This window comes from Malaclemys terrapin, chromosome 6 (assembly GCF_027887155.1).
Source record: "Malaclemys terrapin pileata isolate rMalTer1 chromosome 6, rMalTer1.hap1, whole genome shotgun sequence".
Taxonomy (NCBI): domain Eukaryota; kingdom Metazoa; phylum Chordata; order Testudines; family Emydidae; genus Malaclemys; species Malaclemys terrapin.
The window spans coordinates 95,144,815-95,163,756 of NC_071510.1; the positions used below are offsets into that span (position 1 = coordinate 95,144,815).

The 18,942-nt window shown below is 43.1% G+C and overlaps 1 protein-coding gene across 1 annotated transcript in view; it reads right to left on the reverse strand.

Moving 5' to 3' along the window:
- The window catches only part of IPO11 (importin 11), a 230,789-nt gene that overhangs the window by 156,156 nt on the left and 55,691 nt on the right, over window positions 1-18,942 (reverse strand). Inside the window, exon 15 of the mRNA XM_054033042.1 lies at window positions 9,328-9,454. Coding sequence (XP_053889017.1) covers window positions 9,328-9,454 — 127 coding nt within the window. The remainder of the gene's footprint in view (window positions 1-9,327; window positions 9,455-18,942) is intronic.

The following is an 18,942-nucleotide window of genomic DNA, read 5'->3' on the forward strand; positions in this document are numbered from 1 at the left end:
AGTCTTTTTTAGGCTTATAGTTAGCCCGAAGTCTTGTTGGCTTTGGAAAAACTGTCCATTAGGCTTTGAAGATGAGCTTCTGTGTGGGTTGTCACTGCTGCGTCATCAGCAAAGATAAGGTGATGGATAAGGGCCTCCCGATTCTTGGTTTTAGATCTGAGTCCTGCAAGACTGAAAGCTTTCCATCAGATCTTGTATATAAGTAGATTCCTTCCGTTGAGGAACCAAAAACTTGTTTCAGTAGCAGGGAGAAGAAGACCCTAAACAGAGTTGGGGCAAGTACACAACCTTGCTTAACTCCACTACAAATCTGGAAAGCCTCAGACACTGAGCCATCATATTGGACTGTGCCGTATATGTTTTCATGAAAGGATCGAATCATGCTTAAGAGCTTGAGGGCACATCCAATCTTTTCTAAAAGCATGATAGTCCACTTCTGTCAAAGTCAAAAGCCTTTGTGAGATTGATGAAGGCTATGTAGAGGGGCCTTTTTTGTTCTCTGCATTTCTCTTGTAGTTGTCTCAAGAGAAGATCATGTTGATAGTAGACCTTTCAGCTCTGAAGCCGCACTGTCATTCAGGATAGATTCTGTCTGAAAGGGTCTGAAGTCTGTTCAGGACAACTCAGGAAAAGGCTTTTCCCAAAATACTAAGAAGGGAAATAGTTGTTACAGTCACTCCTGTCACACTTATTTACTGCAACTCATATCTGGAATGAAGCCACACATCTTTAAGAATGCCAAATAGTGTAAAATGCTCCAGCCATCTGCTTAGCTTAAATTGAAGCAAGGGAGATTTAGGTTAGACAAGGATTCCAAGAAATGGAACCTCTTTAGCTAAAAGGCCTATTAATAGGCATGCGACAATTCAGCATTGCAAACTGCCAGACCCTGTTCTCAAAGTACAGTTTTTTAATGTGGGAAAGGGTGACACTCTTCCTGTATTGGCTCCCGCTGGAATGCAGGGAGGAACTGAGACACCCTCAAGGAAGGGCAGGTGCTAGCCAAAACAGCAGTAGTCTATCACTGGATTGCCCCACTGGTAGAATATTGACTTGGTGATCGATTTCAGCAGTGACCACTTGTGTCTACTGAGAAAGTCCACCAAGTTGTTGCTAGTGCCTCGGAAGTTCAAGATTACTGTTACGCCATGGAGAGAACACTAGCTTCATAGCTTGAATGCGTCCTTGCAAAGGGGGGGGGAGAACAGGCACCGCCTTGTTTATGTAGTACATCAACCAATTTATTGTCTAACAATATCTGCACTACTGAGTGCTATAGGACCAGGAGGAAAACATATGACCTAATAGTGTGAGGTAAATACACACTGTCATAGCCAGGTGTGATAGCATGGTTTCATTAACGACTGAAGTGAGAGGAATCTTCCATATGGTTATAGTATGGGTTTGCTATCATGGAATCTATCCTGACCTCTATGAACTCCATTGTCTGTGATAGAAAAAGACAATTTCTTATAGTTCACCAGGAGGCCCCACCATGTGAAGAGAGAGGACATAGTTGAGGGTTATCTAGAGTTTCCCAATGTGTTCTGCCTTTGATCAGTCTGTCTATATACTGGCAGATGTGGATATTTCCTTAGGTATGCCAGCACTACCATGGCAAGGCATTTTGTAAAGATACTCAGTACCTGCAGAATTCAAAGAGCAGTGCCATGTGCTGGTAATGATTGGCCTCACAGTAAATCTCAGGTGATTTCTATGGGCCAGGTGGATGCCAATGTGACAATACACATCCTGCATTTCAAGAGATTCAAATAAATCCTCAACCTGAAGTATCAGATAACGGAAGCAAGTGTGAATCTGAGTTGAGGTACATATTTGTTCAGTCTTCATGTCTAGGATAGGACACAGATCCCCTTTCTTCTTTGGAATAAGAAAATATTGGCAAAGACTTTCCCCCCTTGTACACTTGAGAAACTTCTTCTACTGCTCCTAGTTGAAGAAACAAGGCTACCTTTTTTTGTAATAGGTTGTCATAAGAAGGATCCCCGAAGAGGGATGGGGAAAGAGGCAGGCAGGGGGCAAGGAAAAGAATTGGATGGAGTTGCCATAGACAATGGTGTCCAACACCCATTTGTTGACCAAAATCTTCAATCAGACCAGATGGAAATGAGTAAGGTTTCTGAAGGTCAGCTCTGAGATAGTTGTGGCATGGCTCTTGACCATCTCATCAAACCTGCTGCCCTTGGGAGGGAGGCTGGTGCATGATGGAGGATGATCAGGATAACAGGCATCTCGTAGAGAAGCATGGTCTCTTTCTGAGTGGCTATTCCAGTAAACCACCATGGGAATAAGATGGTGGTCTCAGTCTTTGAGGTGGCTGGTACCAGAAGGGTTTATGGTATGGCGTGAGAGTGTAAATTCCCAGGGATCTAAGGGTTGCCTTCGAATTAGTAAGGGAATGGCGTGCCCTCAAAGGGTAGAACCTCAATTGTCAGCTGGACCGCTTTTGGAATTCCAGACACCTGTTACAAGGAAGCCCAGATCATTTTGACTGCTGTAGTCATGGACTGAATGGCCGCATCGGACATGTCCATTACTGCCACTACTGCTGTTTTGGCTCACACTGCCCTTCCTTGAGGGTGTCTCTCAGTTCCTCCCTGCATTTCAGCGGGAGCTAAGAGAGGAAAGGTGTCATCCTTTCCCACATTAAAAAAACTGTACTTTTTGAACAGGGTCTGGCAGTTTGCAATGCTCAATTGTACGATGCTGATTAATAAGCCTTTTGGCTAAAAAGGTCCAGTTTCTTGGAATCCATGTCTTTTGGAGTCCTCTTACTGGACCTGGTCGCTTAGACTGCAGAAATGGCAAGAGACCCTGGTGTTGGATACATGTAGAACTGCTCAAAGTCCATACATGGGACTTGGTAGCACTTTTCTACTCACTTTGAAATTGGGGAAGAGAGGCCAGGGCATGGCATAGCCCCTTCCCTAGGGCCAATATATCCTCACTGATTGGAAAAATAAGGCTTGTGGGCACCGAGGAGCTGAGGTTATCAAACAGCTTGTGCATAATCTCTTGGATCACCATTGCCTCAATAGCCAAGGCTTCAGCTATTCTTTAGAGAAGTTCTTCAAGGACATGTAAATCACTGATGGCCGGTGTCAGTGCCAATGTGACAGCTTCATTGGGGAGAAGGATTTTTTTGGTAGGCCGGGGAAGGTAGCTGAAGTGTCTCTCAAGCCACCTTTGCTTCTTCACCAGAACTCCTCCAGTTTTGGGGAAGGTGCTCTACCTACCAAAGCCAATAAAGACTGGGACTGCCTCTGAAGAAGCTCCAATCTGGGACTTAATGCATCGGGAGCCCGTGATTGAGCTCTTCTGAGATAACCATCTCTCAGGAGAGGGTTCCATGCTTGAAGTGAGGAAGGAAGAACAACCTGGGGTCACAAACCAGAAGTACATCTCCAGGAACAGCAGTGCAGTTGGATGTAGTTCCGGCACTGACGTTGCTGGTGCCAGTACCTATGATACCAGTTTTGATGCAAAGAGGAGGTGTAAAAGTGGCTCCTCGAAAATGTACCTCTGTATCAGAAATGGCTTATTGGTCATTCCAGAATCAGTACCAAGGAGTATCTCAGCACTGATGTTGGTATTAGTGCCACAGGTTCTCAAGCCTTCTTCATCAATAGTGGCTTGCTATCATTTAGCTAGGCTAGGATTTAGAGGGTTTATCTCTGGCCCTCGACTCCTTGTGGAATGATCATGTTGACCTATTCTAAACTGTGTTTTCTCGCAGTGTGGGAGCATCATTCAGCATCTGAAGAGGACAGCAGTGGGGGCCTCTGCTTGGGAGATGGTGCGGAGGTTGATGTGGTCACAGCACTGGGGATCCTGGCAACAGTGCCAATGGTCTTGGCACTCTTAGTTTTCTGCTTCTCGCTGGAGATGAGGCAGGGTGCCTAGCAGCTCGGGCACTTGTCAAGGTAATCTCCTTGGCCCCAGTTTGAAGGACAACTCCTCTCCAGAATCAGATGTGATCTCCAGAGATTGTGCCAAGAGGTTTAATTTGACTCTGGTATCTCAAAATTTCTGGGTTCAGAATGAGGAGGAGCAGCAGATGGAACACCTATCAGGAATATATTCCTCCTTGAGGCAAAAGAGGTATCTGCTGTGTCCATCGATTAAGGGCATCAGATCATCGCAGGGAGGACAGTTTAAATGCAGTGGGTTTAGAGTCTACTATTAGGAATGGTTGGCATGAAGTGTCCACACCCACAAATGAGGGCATGCAGGGGATGGGGTGTCAGTGAATTTACCATAAATTTACAATGCCATAATTGAGCCAAATTTGGCCCTCAGTTCAAAAATATTCAACAGTGATAATTCATGATAAATATTTTAACGATTTAATAACTTCAGTTTGCATAAAGGTTTTAAAATATTGACAAATTGCAGATGATGTGTGTGCACCATCTCTTCAAATCTGTTCTAATGAAGTCAATTAAAAATATATGCTTCATTCACTATAGCATTCATGATACATGCTGGGAGAAGTGACCTTTGGAAATGATAGTATGTGATCATGTGAAATCTTAACTATTGCATTTCCTGGCTTGAATGCTTTGCACCATTAATTTTCTATTAACAGTTTTTTGACTTATTTCCTAGTTTTTAAATGATAAAAATTACACACGTTTTATTTACCTAGAATGCCAATACTGAAACAAGGTTTTTATTAATCTTAGCTACCAATCTCACAGTCTTGGCTACATCGGTACCCAGGAGCCAGAAGTCACCACTTTTATGTATATGATCTAAAATTCCACATGCAAGTGTGGAAACAACAACACTTTTCTTTTTTTAAAACCAACCTGGGAGCCTAATTCTGAGTCCAGTCCACATCAGATTGTCAGTGGCATTAGCTTCTTAAAAAGAAGAACAGGAGTACTTGTGGCACCTTAGAGACTAACAAATCTATTAGAGCACAAGCCTTCGTGGACTACAGCCCACTTCTTCGGATTAGCTTCTTAGTGAACTGTTAATTGCTCTTTATTATATTTAAGATACTTAAAATATTTTAGTGGTTTATTCTTGGTAGCTAGATGTAGGGATTAGAAAGAAAATTACTTATAGTAACTGTTGTTCTTCAAAAATGTTGCTTCTCTATATCCATATTCCTGAGGTAAGGTGTCTGTACTGCAAGCCACTGGAATCTTCTGATGAGCAGAGTCTATTGGGGCATTTCCCTTCTAGTCAGCTCCCGCTCATGGAGGGCTCTGAGGGTATAAAAAATTAAGTGGTCCCTTATGCCTTTAAGTTCCTTCCACTAACTCAGTGATTCTCCTAAGGCTCTGGAGAAGTGGGGAAGGTGAGCAAAGAGTGTGAATATGCTAACTCAAGATTCTGGAAGAATAAGAGTTAATGTTAGGTAACTTCTCTTTCTTTAAGTGGCCTCTACATAGTGAGGCTTGTGGGAGGTTAGCAAGCACCATGTCCAGTAAAGTGAGGTAATGCATTTTAAGCAAAGGACTGTAGAATTGCCAAAATGAGCATCAGCTCTGGATGGCAGGTCAAGAGTATTAGAAATGACTGATTTCACTCTCTCAGATCAGATCTCAGGTGAGAGATAAAATTAAAGCCCATATACAGCTTCAAAAGCAACTTTGCAAAATTCTATGACAAAGACGGTGCAAAGGCATCCCTTTAGATACTGAATCTGAACTTAATTGACTACACTTTGATATCTCCTGGCAGTTGAACACCTGGCAATGGTGAGAATGATGAAATACAAATAGGTTAGTGGCCTGAAAGAGATGGAAATTGAACACGACACTAGACTGGAAAATGGGATGATGACATGAGTATACAGAGGCCACTCAAAGTAATTAATTATTCACAGTTGAATAATTTCTTCTTGACAGTTATCTAGAATGATTAGTAAATGAGACATAATATAAAGTGAAGCTGTTTAAGGCCACCACTATTATAAGCATCCATTCTAAAATACCTACTTGAGATGAAACCAAACCTTCCCCAAATATTTTGGCAATAAATGTAATCCACCTTCAGCAGAACAATACTTTTCTTAAGCAAATATTTTTGTCTTTCCTGAGAAGTTGTGCACAGTGGTTTCACTGCACACTGCTCTCTACAAAGCAAAAAAATATTTCTCTAACCAGAGAAATTCCCATATACACAACTAATCTACAATATGCTGATCAGATGCAATTACATAGCACGTATCAGATATGGCAAAAGGAGACATTCATTAAAATGAAGAATTAGAGTGTTTAACAGAGGAATGTAGTGATGAAAGCAATGGATACATATTAAATATACATAACATACAAGTGATAGACCTACTCAATTCAATTCTGTTAGTATGAATCCTGCAATTCAATCTAACCTTTTATAGATGAGACAGGAAAGCAACTTTCTAAATTCTAACATTTGCAGTGCTTGCTGAGCCACCCAACAGCAGCTTCATCAGAACAGTGAAGGGCCGTTAGGCCACCATGAAATCTTGTCAGTTGACACTCATCAACAACACGTGCCGTTGACTGACGGAGGCCAAAATGATAATGTGGATCATCGCACAGACCCCATGAGTAGACATTGGATGTGCATATTCTTTGGCCAGTTCGGAATCTGTTCAGCAGTCTCCAAAGTTGACGTGGCAGGTCAAATCCAGGCGGTTGAATGGTCAGATCGGCAACAAGGAAACAATTCTAAACATCTTTAGCTGACCACTCAACGTTCCATAGTGTTGCTGCTGACAGATTCCGATCTGGCAATCGAGACCACAATGGATGCCTCAATGTAAGTCGTGCTTTGGGGTAACTGAAAATGTCCTTGTACAGTGGGAGACCTGGATTGGCATGCAGCTTTTCCACCAGTCTGGCTGTAGACTCTTTGCATTTCCCTGAGTTAGTCAAAGGAACTTAAGGGCATTTGGAGCCACTTGTTCTTTTATACCCTTAGGCCCCTCCATGAGTGGGAGAGGACTAGAAGAGAAATGGTCCCAATAAAGTCTGCTCATCAAAATAAAAGGAATTCAAAGATAAAGAAGGCATTTAAGACAATAATCTAATCTACTGCCAACTAATCTGTGTGGGGAACTGTGACCGAAAGCACCCCTGTAATTTACACCCTACACACTATTGTAATAATCTTTGTACAAAATATGCCTTATGAGGTATCATTTGAAAACTAATAACTGACTGTTGAAGAATATCACAGTGAAACATATATAGTAACATTATATGTAAAGTTATGAATTCCCCCCGTATGATGTTATTAGCATATGTTCAAAACCATATAGCCCTGACTAGATAAAAGTTGTTAAACAAGCCTATCCTAAATAAAGGAAGGTGTGTTTACCTCAGTTTAACTAGAAGTAGTAACATGGTCCTCGAAACAGAGGGGGAGGAGATGGCAGGAAACAGAACAATTTGGATTTCAGAAAACACGCATGGTAAAAGAAAGAGCATGGAGACTCCTATACCACCAGACTCCATGTAGCCTTCTATACTGCTTGGATAAACTTTACTTTGAAGGGTAACCCTCAGAAGAATCCACTTAAAAGATTCACTGGACTATAATAGAAAGGGGAAGAAAACCTCAAGTTCTCTCTCTTTCACCTAAGAAGAAAAAGGCATGAGCACTTTTGGGCCTCTGGCAGAGATCCCGATTAACGAAAGGATAAGTCACTATCTCGCTGGAAGATTGTGGGTGGGAAAGCCATCTTAAACAAAGCCTTGAACCAAAACTTACCAGATGAAATTTTAGACTTATAGATGTGTTTTCACTTTTATTTGCTTGTAATCACTTCTAACTTAATCTAAACTTAATACTTGAAATCATTTAAAATCCCTTTTTTTTTTTGTTAATAAACTTGTTTTATCTTTAAGACAATCCAGTGCTATGCTTAAATTGAACAGTTTGGTAACTCCAGTTAAAGTAGCAAACTGTTGAATATTGTCTCCTTACAGGAGCAACAAATCGTATCTGAACTGTTGATGAAAGGGCTGGACAGTGCAGAACACATGTTTTTGAAAAGTTTGGGACTGAGAGTGTGTTGAGGTCATCCTGAAAGCACTAACCAAGGCTGGTGGAAGCCAGTGTAACTGGTGTGTTGCTGATTGTCTGGTGGGCCAGGACTGGAAATATACACAGACACTCAGGATCTGACCTGCATGCTTTTTGGTTGTTTGTGAGCAGCCCAGGTTGGGACTACAACAGCAAAGCATTGTGAGGCACCCAAAGTTGTGAAGCACGCGGTGACAACCCCTTACAAGTCTGGATTGCACCCCAGAATGTGACAGGAATATCTCCCTTAAATAGAAACCTGGAAATCTAGTGTGAAGGGCACTGCTGCTGAAGAAAAAAGAGCAATGAAGCTGATTCAGTGAACATCAGAATTTCATTGCAAGTAGTTTCTGTTGGTTGTGAATAATTTCTGCTGCCATAATTTATGAGTATATGTTATGTTTGTCTGATTGTTATTGTTATTTACTGTATGAGTATAAAGAATTAATTCAGACAGGAATTGGCTGCACCTATGCAGGAAGAACCACAATGGTTCCTGAAACCAGCTGTTCATAAAACACTTGAGACAATGCACAAACCACCACTTTGAAGTTCATTACCCTTGGGAGCTGGCCAAACCACTTTGACCAGGCTCAAGGGACATAGGAGAGAACAAAGAACTTGGCTGGACTTAAAGAGACACCATACCTGAAGAGAGAAGACTGGAGTATTGAGTTAAGATGAACCAGACTCCAGAGGTAAGGTAAGCCTACCTAGGACTGCAGGTAAGATAGCTATGCGTGTAGACCTTTCATTGTGTTATAATCCTTTTTTATTTTCTTATGCTTTGCTGTGTTCCTACCATTAAGATTAAACAATCTTTCATTTTAAGAAAGCTGTATGGTGTTAATCACTGGTCACAGTCCCCGGATAAATTGCTGGGGCTGAACCCAGTCAGGCTGGCTGAGCAATCACAGTTTGTGCACAGGGGGCTGTAGCTTGGAGACCCTGTCTAAGACTAGGAAAACTGCAGAACTCCTCCCCAGAAAAGCTAAGGGCATGAGGCATAAGACCTGAGGGGGTGCACTCAGACAGTCAAAGAAGGGGACAGAGGCACAGCTAGCCCTGTAATCATCGCGTTAGAAAATGGAGAAAAACCTGCAACGCTTTAACTTACAACTCTCAATTACAGTATAACATTGGGAACTGCTCCTGAAGTATATACTGTTCAATTCTAAAGTGTAGGAAATTAAAATTCTTCATCTAAATTTAGGTAAAAAATAAATGAAACATAATCCAAAATATTTCTTAAAGATAGTTACATTTATGTATACATACCACTAAGTCTTGGTCTTGAAGCAAGTTACGAATTGCCTCATATAACATTGGTCTCATGTCAGATTTGAATTTTACAGAAATCCATTGTCCGATCAGCCAAATTACTCGCCGGCGTATTGGCTTATACCTTTAAAACAAAAAAGAATTATTGTACTAGTTTCTTACTATCCTTGTTTCTTAAACTTCTGTATTAAGAAAAACTGTTTTAGAAGAATACTGGAAGACAATGTCCAACAAACCCATTTTTCACATCTTTCCTTAAACATGACTGGTGAGAACTACACTTTTGAAGTTCTGAAGTAAAACTGCCTCACTAGCAGGCAGCATTTTCGTTGAGAAAACTGCCCCTCCTCATTTATCAGGCCTTGTCTTATTACATTGTTTCACTGTGCTCCCTGTTTTTCCATGCTCCCTCTGCTCTACCAAGGACATCATCCAAAAAACCTTATTCATACTCTTCTCCCAAACCATTTGTGTTTTCTTTCAGATCATGGCCAAACATGCTAATGCCCTTCTTTAACTGATATGCAAGGCCACCACCTTGCCGCATTCAAGTCCTTCCTTCACACCAACATCTCCCACAAAGCTTACAAAGAAATAGTTTAAGACGATTATATATATATATATATATATATATATATATAATCAACATTTACTCCATCATGCTGAGCTTTGTATTTACCAGATTCCATTAAAGAGAGAATCTACTCTGCATACAATAAATCAATGACAATATATTTAAAAATAACACTACCCCTTTATTATCATGTTGTTTGCTAGGGTCAGCTATAACCCAGGAGTTTCTCCCTTTGTAAGCCCTCCTATTCCTCCTTCCCCCCTTCTAGAAAGAGATCAGCATCTTTATAATGCCTGCCAGGGTAACCAGAGGGTTCACTTGATCTGACTGGTTCAGTCAGAGCCAAAGGTATAACTCATTTCGAGAGCTCATTGGCACTAGCTAAGAAGTTAGGATGAAGCACCTGAAGGCCTGATTAGAGGATTCCAGGGCCTTCTGCCTTATGAAAAGTCCTTGACAGAGGTCACAGCTCTGAGATGCTTGCCTCAGAACCTGCTGCTTGCAGCAACATTGAAACATGGATCCCACTGCCAGCACTCATGGTCTACAGTCAGGGCTGGTCTACACTGAAAAGTTAATTAAGCATAGCTACGTGTCGCAGGGGTGTGAAAAATCTGGTGTAGACAGCACTAGATGGACAGAAGACATGGATTACTTCCCGTCGCTATAGTAGGTCTCTACACTGAAATGCTACCGTGACATAGCTGCAGCTGTGCCACTGTAGCGTTTTAAGTATAGACATAGCCTTTGACAACTAAGGCAGTGAGCAAAAGGAAAGCCTAAGGAATACCTTATTAGAAGATTTTGACCTGCTAATGAGGAAAGAAAATTACTTTACTGCAGCACTACAAGGGTGAGAAACTCTTCTACAATCAGCATTAATTATACTTACATGCACTAGGGGCTATACTATTTAAACAAGGGTTGGCACAGTCATTTGATGATACCAATCATCTCTTGTAAGACCAGGTCTCCACTCTGTACATAGGACTGTGCAGAAGGCACAGTGTGTGACTACCAACTCTCAGGTTTGAAGAAGAAAGTGCTGAAACGCTGGGATCCCTACTCATGCAGAGTTAGGAGGATATACTGTTAGAAGCATTAACTTTTATTTTCCTTGCTTTTTAGATTTTGTTAGGTATGCTATAAAGAAATCTTAACTGAAAAACAATGTAGCATTTTTGTGCTGTGAGCATAACAGGTGCAGTTATATGGAACACCACTAGATGGATCAAAGAACACTATCTCCTCTGCCTCAAGTTTTATCACTCTTGTCTCTGTGTGTGAGGGGGGACACGACATTCCATCCACAGGGATTTAATATGCTAAACTAAGTAACTAAGGAAAGTGAACAGACCATAATTCATGTAAACAAATAAAATTAAGAAAGTGGGTATTATCAAACCAAATTAATCTAATTAACAGGTTGATTAAACCATATCAGCATACACTAACAATTCTTTATAAGCTTTATTTAATAATTTAAGACGACAGCAGTCTTTTTCAGCATGAGCACTAAAGTAATAAGGCATTATCAATCTCAGTGTCAAGTGATACATTTATAATCCAGTGGAATGGGTGATTTGGTGTGCAGGGGGGAGGAGGGGGAGTTTGGGTTATGGTGTTCAAATCACTCCCAAATAGAAGCTAGTTTTGAAATTACATTTCTTGTGCCAATTAAGGCAGGCTACCCAAATTATAGGCAGCTAGGGATAATCTCCTCCCATCCCATCCCATCTCTAGCATAGAGCTATATGGTACATAAAGGACCTGATTTTGGCCCCTGAATATGTAATTTTGATGCTCTTTTACTTGGAAGTTACAAGGTAATGATATCAGGAAATAGCTTCCATTTGAATCATGCACTCTTGCATTAAAATCTAACAAAGGCCTGATTTTAAGCCAAGTGACTTTCAGTTGAATCCTGAGCTGCTTTAAATGGTTTTATGATCCTTTTCCTGTATCTTGAGCTAACAGATCTTTTAAGTACATAAATGTTAACTTGTTATCTTCAAGTGAAAATGTAGGGTTGTAAGGGAAGAAACTAAGGCCTCTTAACATTCCTACGCATTCCAGACACTAAAAGAGTGACTTGTTTCTTCTTCCTATCTTTTTCTGTTTAGATTTCAATTTAACACTTTCAATAAGCATGTATTAAACTAAAACACTTATAAGATGTAATACACCAAAAAGTCTCAAAATATAATTATCCAAACAGCTATTTTAATTCATCTTCTTATAACTGACACAAAAACCTACACAAATGATACTGCAATTCGGTTTCTGTGTGTCAATGCAATTCCTCCTAGTTAAAAGGTCAAGGTCGACATAAAGAAGCTAGAAATTAAAGCTTAGCCAGCAAGTGAGACCACAAAGCTGAGAGTCTCTAAAATAAACACCTCCAAAACTGTTTTGGGAAAGATTTCTTATCTTCGAGCAAGCTAGATATTATCGTTCCACACAACCATTAATGCACCTCTTAACAATGTGTAAAGGAATACATTAATTGAAGCTATCTCACAATATTCCCTAATTCATAATACAGTAAAAGCTGTGTTAGCTGGCACTTTACCAACCAGAAAGCTCTATAAACCAGCATATAAACCAGTCCAGTTTATAGTCCGGTTGGCGCGGAGCTGGCAAGCTCCCTACCTGGCTCCACGTGGCTATCCCAGAAATGGCGACATGTCCCTGCTGCTCTTACGCAGAGGAACAGCCACGAGGGGTTTGGAGTGTCGGAGGGTATGCAGGGTGCGGGCACTGGGAGGGAGTTTGGCTGCATGATGGGGTTCGGGACATGGGGTTGGGGCACAGGAGGAGGTGCAGGGTACCAAATACAGGTGGCACTCATCTCGGGCAGCTCCATGTCCTGCTGCTCCTAGGAGGAGGCACAGATAGGCGGCTCTGCACGCTGTTCCCACCCCAGCGCTGGCTCCGCAGCTCCCATTGGCCAGAGCTGCGGGGGTGGCACCTGAGGGCGGAGGCAGTGCCTCCTAGCTGCCTAGCCGCACCTCCATCCACAGGTGGGTGGGTAATGGAATATAGATGGGGACCATACATTTCAAAGAGCTCCAATTACGAAGCATAAGTAACTTCCTTTTCTTCTTCAAAGTCTGGTCCTTACGTATATTCCACTGTGGGTGACTGACCAGCAGTATTCACGTAAGAGGAGGGTGTAAGGATGCAGTTGATATGGCTATCTGTAATAACTGAGGTCTCAACAAATGTGTCAGGACAGGAGGCTTGGACCAAGGTGTCATGTCTTGTGAATGTGTGGATGGAACTCCTCGTTGCTGCCTTGCAAATATCTACTATTAGTAAGTATACCTTAAACAGTTACAGAACAGGAAGGTTATAGGTCTGACATCCATCCAAATACCAAACTGTGAAGAGCTTCCGGGACAGGATGTCTGACATTGCCATTCTCGTGAGTCAGGAGGTGTGGAAAGGGATGAATGATGATGAGTAGCCAAGCTGACTTATGCGGACCTGGGAATCAGATCTGCCTGGGCCATTTGGACATGATGAGAATAACTTGTTCTCTGTCCTGTCAAATCTTCCACGGTACTTGAGGAAGCAGTGGGATAGAAGGAAAGACAAAGTTCAAGTGTTCTGTCAAAGGGAGCAGGAGCGCATCACCCCAGAAGAACTGGCCCCGAGCTCTCCTGGAACAGTACAAAATGCACTTCCTGTTTATCTAGAAGAAGAACAGATCCCAGGTAGGTGTTCCACACTGAGTGAAGATGCTGTTCACCACTGGGCTGTGTAACTCCCACCCATGGTCAGTGGCAAAGTGCCTGCTGAAGCTGTCTGCCAGCAAATTCTGGGTTCTTATAACAGTGGCTCTCAGCCTTTCCAGACTACTGTGCCCCTTTCAGGATTCTGATTTGTCTGCGTACCCCAAGTTTTACTTCACTTAAAAACTACTTGCTTACAAAATCAGACATAAAAATTAAAAAGTGTCACAGCACACTATTACTGACAAATTGGGGGGGAGGGATAGCTCAGTGGTTTGAGCATTGGCCTGCTAAACCCAGGGTTGTGAGTTCAATCCTTGAGGGGGCCACTTGGGGATCTGGGGCAAAATCAGTACTTGGTTCTGCTAGTGAAGGCAAGGGGCTGGACTCGATGACCTTTCAAGGTCCCTTCCAGTTCTAGGAGATGGGATATCTCCATTAATTTCAAAATAATTTCAAATTGCTTACTTTCTCATTTTTACCATATAATTATTAAATAAATCAATTGGAATATAAATATTGTATTTACATTTCAGTGTATTGTATATATAACAGTATAAACAAGTCATTGTCTGTATGAAATTTTAGTTTTTAACTGACTTTGCTATTGCTTTTTCTGTAGCCTGTTGTAAAACTAGGTAAACATCTAGATGAGTTGCTGTACCCCATGGAAGACGTCTGCATACTCCCAGGGGTACGTGAACCCCTGATTGAGAGCCACTGCCTTATATCTTTGGCATGAAGCACAAGTAGAGAAAGGGCACAGCCACGGACAAAAATGCTAGTTACTAGAATTCTCAGTGTTCAGTGATTTTGCTTTTCCAGGAGAGTATCTTTTAACTAAAAATCCTTTATGAACAAGAACCTGGGTTTTAGACCCTTCAAGGACTAAAGTCTCAAATACAAGTAGCCTTAGGAAAGAAAGTGCTTTCCTGAAGATCAAAGGTATCAAGAAGAAATCATCCCCACACCAGAACAACAAAAGGAAAAATGAGATAAATCCCACTTTGCTCTAATGTATAGGAAGATTGAAAAGTCAGAATTTGGCCTTGGAGAATGAAAATACTGCCTTTCTAGAATCCTGAACCTTGTAGTTCAGATTCTTGTTCCAGAAATCCAGACCATTGTTCTGGGTCCTTGAATTGAAATTCCAGTTTAATAAAACTCACTTCCATAGATACTATCAAGATATTAGGATTCCACATAATTACCAAAAAAGATTATACTAGCAATAGTAAAGGAATAGAGCCTTAAAGTAGGCTTAAGATTTGAAATAGTCTCCTATGAATCACAATTGGACTGATTTACAGGATTTAAACCTAATGCCTTGTAACTAAGTACTTGTACCTAAATTCAATTGTCTGTTTTTCATCCAGATCACATAGTAATTGTGAGGAAATAAAATCTGAATTTTTATATGTTAAGGCTGATCTAACATTACTAGCTTACCAAAGCTATTTTGCTGTTGCTTAAAGAACTGACCTTGAGCTCGTAACTGTCTTGTTATGTATGTTCATGAATCTGGAACTGTACTATACACTGTTAGATCTCTGAAAATTCATTGTTTGATGTTTAATTTTTGTTTTGTTTAACTTTAAGTACTACTGAGAACTAGTAACTTTGTTAATCAATGTTCTGCTCTGCCCTGTATTTTTCATACACTCACTCTCCCCGCACTCCTGCTGTGCTGTCTTTCCATGTATGAGTGAGAATTACCCTGCTGGTGAGAGAAGCATCTGGTGAAAGTGAGAAAATCTCAAATCACACTTTACCCCTGGGGGAATTCTGCATCACTGCGCACATGCAGAATTCATGTCTGACACAGAATTTATCTCCTCCCTGCAGAAAATACATTCTGCCCAAAAAGTGCTGCAATTCGACCTTTCACCCACCACAGGCCGCTGTGGTGCCAGAACAGCCAGCTGTAGTTTAAATGAATTACTCAAAGTTTTGTATTAATATACCTAGTAAGGAATCTGTCAAAAAAAACTTTTCCTGAATCTTTTAATTTTTTTTTCTGTATTGTAAAGACATATTTGCTGACAGGTATTGTGAAATAAATTACCAAAATACTTGAAACTGGCATGATTATATTGTGTTATTTTGACAAATAAAATTTGCAGAATTTTGCAGAATTTTAAAATATTGTGCACAGAATTTTTTGGTTTTTGGTACAGAATTCCCCTAGAAGTAACACTTCTATCTTTATTTGTGTGTGTTATAAGTTTTGGAATACTTTTATGCTGACTTTAATTGTGTGTTTCTAACTACAAAGTTATAAAACGTGTGAATACCTTAAACTCCAAACTAGCCTCATTATCATTTCTGTGTGACCCCGTGAGGCATGTTCCCGGGGGAGGACCATCATGGTAGGGAGGTGATCACTGGTTCGGGCACAGTGAGGACTTTGTCCATCTTGTCTCTGACCTGAGAGAACGCAGAGGCCAACCAGAGCTGGAGGGGCCTCATCCTGAGTATGTGCACACCGACATGTAACCCAAGAGCTGGAGGCACGCTCTGGCGTGACTGTGTCGATGAGCCTGTAGTGAGACGGTTACTCAGCTCTGGCCCTGAAGGGGTTAAAACAGCCCTGGGAAAGGGCTGCCCCTGGGAGCCAATAGGCTAGGCTGTTTGGGGAAGCAGCTTCAGCTGGGGCCATGCCCCAATCAAGCCACAGCTGGCCCTATAAAAGACCAGTGAGCCAGGAGCTGGAAGAGTCTCTCTCTAGCTGTGGAGAGAGACGGGCCTGGCTGTCTGGGAGGCTGAGCAGGGTATCTAGAGGGGAGCAGAGCTAGGGGAAGGCCAGAGGAGCTAGGGAGCTCCAGCCTGGAAAACCCCCAGGCTGCAGGCCTTGCTAAAGGCCGGGAAAGGTACTGGGGTTGCAGAGATGCAGCCCAGGGCAGGCAAAGGCAGCAGGTCCAAATCCCCCTTGCCAGTGATGAGTGGTTTACAGATTGCAGTTCCGCCCCAGTGAGCGGGGGCTAGATGGTGACTGGCAACAGCCACTGAGGCGAGGTGTGGATGGGGGTTAGGGGTTCCCCAGGGAGAGGAGACCCAAAGTGTGGGGACACTGCCAGGGGGCAGCACCCAAGGCAAAGAGGCACCGGGGTCCAGGAGGGACACGGGGCCAGCAGCAGGCAAGACATCAGCTGACCTGCAGAGGGCGCTCTGGAGGCTGGAAAGCTAATTCCCAGGATGACCAGAAGGAGGTGCTGCACAGGTGAGTCATCGCCTCGCTACAGAGCCCTTTCAGGGTCTCGAACCTGTCCCATGGAGGGAGGCTCTGGCCACGTGGAATCCAGAACTGCACTGATAAACTCTATGCATTGTACCGGGACTAACGTGGACTTGGTGTCATTTACCAACAGGCCCAAAGTGGTGCACATGGGCAGAAGGAACGCCATGTGATCCCGCACTTGTGACCGGGAGCTGCCCTTGACCAGCCAGTCATCCAGATAGGGGAAGATCTGGACCCCACGGCGCCTGAGGTAGGCCGCCACCACTGACATACAATTTGTAAATACCCTGGGGGTAGTGGACAGGCCAAACGGGAGGACCGCAAATTGGTAGTGCTCCTGCCCAATTGTGAAACGGAGGAAGCGTCTGTGCCCCTCGAACATATGGACACGGAAGGACGTGTCCTGTAGATCGAGGGTGGCGTATCAGTCCCCGGGATCCAGGGAGGGAATGATGGAGGCCAGGGAGACCATGCGGAACTTGAGCTTCACCATCAAACTGGTTCAGGTCTCGCAGGTCCAGGATGGGCCTGAGCCCCCCTCGGCCTTTGGGATACAGAAATAGGAGTAGTAGTCCACTTCTGGATTCAGAGCTCACTGGTCCTGAGGGGTCTTGTTGCCCAGGTCTGATGCAGGTCACACAGAGACTTGTCTAACAAATAACTTGAGGTAGTCTTCTCTGGCTTTTGGATCCTTTTCAGGAAGGACTTGAAAACAGAACATCTGTAAACCGTTTTTGTAAAAATGAGTATATAAAGTGCATCAAGAGGCAGACACAGCTGGGATGCCTTTTTGCCCCCAGGAGCAGTAAGAAGTAAATGAGGGGCAGCAGGGCCTATTTCATCCTTTATGCATTTGGTATAGGGAACAAGGACGCTCAGGGTCTATGCGGTTATAATTTATATGTTAATATAATCACATTTTCTTTTAAAAGTTACACATTCAGTAGCTAAATAATTTGTTAACATTTTCTATGATACAGGGCTATCATAGATTCTAAGGCTAGAAGGGACCATTGTGATTATCTAGTCTGACTTCTACATAAAACATCCAATCTTGAATTAAAAATTGCCACTCACAGAGAATCCACCACAACCCTTGATAAGTTGTTCCAACAGCTAATTACCCAAACTTAAAAATGTATGCCTTTTTTCCAGTCTAAATGGGTCTAACCATCTAGCCTTTGTCTGCTAGATAGAAGAGCCCATTAATAAATATTTGCTCCCCATGTAGATACATATAAAACAGGGGTGGGCAAACTTTTTGACCTGAGGGCCACATCGGGGTTCCGAAACTGTATGGAGGGCTGGGTAGGGAAGGCTGTGCCTCCCCAAACAGCCTAGACCCTGCCCCCTATCCACCCCCTCCCACTTCCCGCCCTCTGACTGCCCCCCTCAGAACTCCCGACCCATCCAACCCCCCCTGCTCCTTGTCCCCTGACCCCCAGCCCCTAACCGTGCCCCCTGCGCCCTCCCTAATCCCCCTATCAAACACCCCCTGCTCCCTGTCCCCTGACTGCCCCGACCCCTATCCACACCCCCACCCTCTGACAGGCCCCCTGAGACTCTCACGCCTATCCAACTGCCCCCTGCTCCCTGTCTGCCCCCCGGGGCCCCCTGTCCCTTATCCAATACCCCCGCTCCCTTACCATGCCGCTCAGAGCACCAGGACTGGCAGCCGCGCCGCCCGGCTGGAGCCAGCCACGCCACCACGCAGTCTAGAGCACCGGGGCAGGCCACCAGTGCTCGCAGCCCCACCACCCAGAGCGCTGGCGGCACAGCAAGCTGAGGCTGCAGGGGAGATGGGATAGCAGGGGAGGAGCCGGGAGCTCAAGGGCCGGGCAGGACGGTCCCACGGGCCATAGTTTGCCCACCTCTGTTATAAAATGTGATGAAGTCACCCTTTAACATTCTCTTTGTTAAGATAAATAGATTGAGCTCCTTGTGTCTATCACATACGGCATGTCTTCCAATCCTTTGTTAATTCTCTTGGCTCTTCTCTGAAACCTATCACATTGAGATACTCCAAAAAAACAACATACTCTACAGAAAAGAAAGCTACAGAC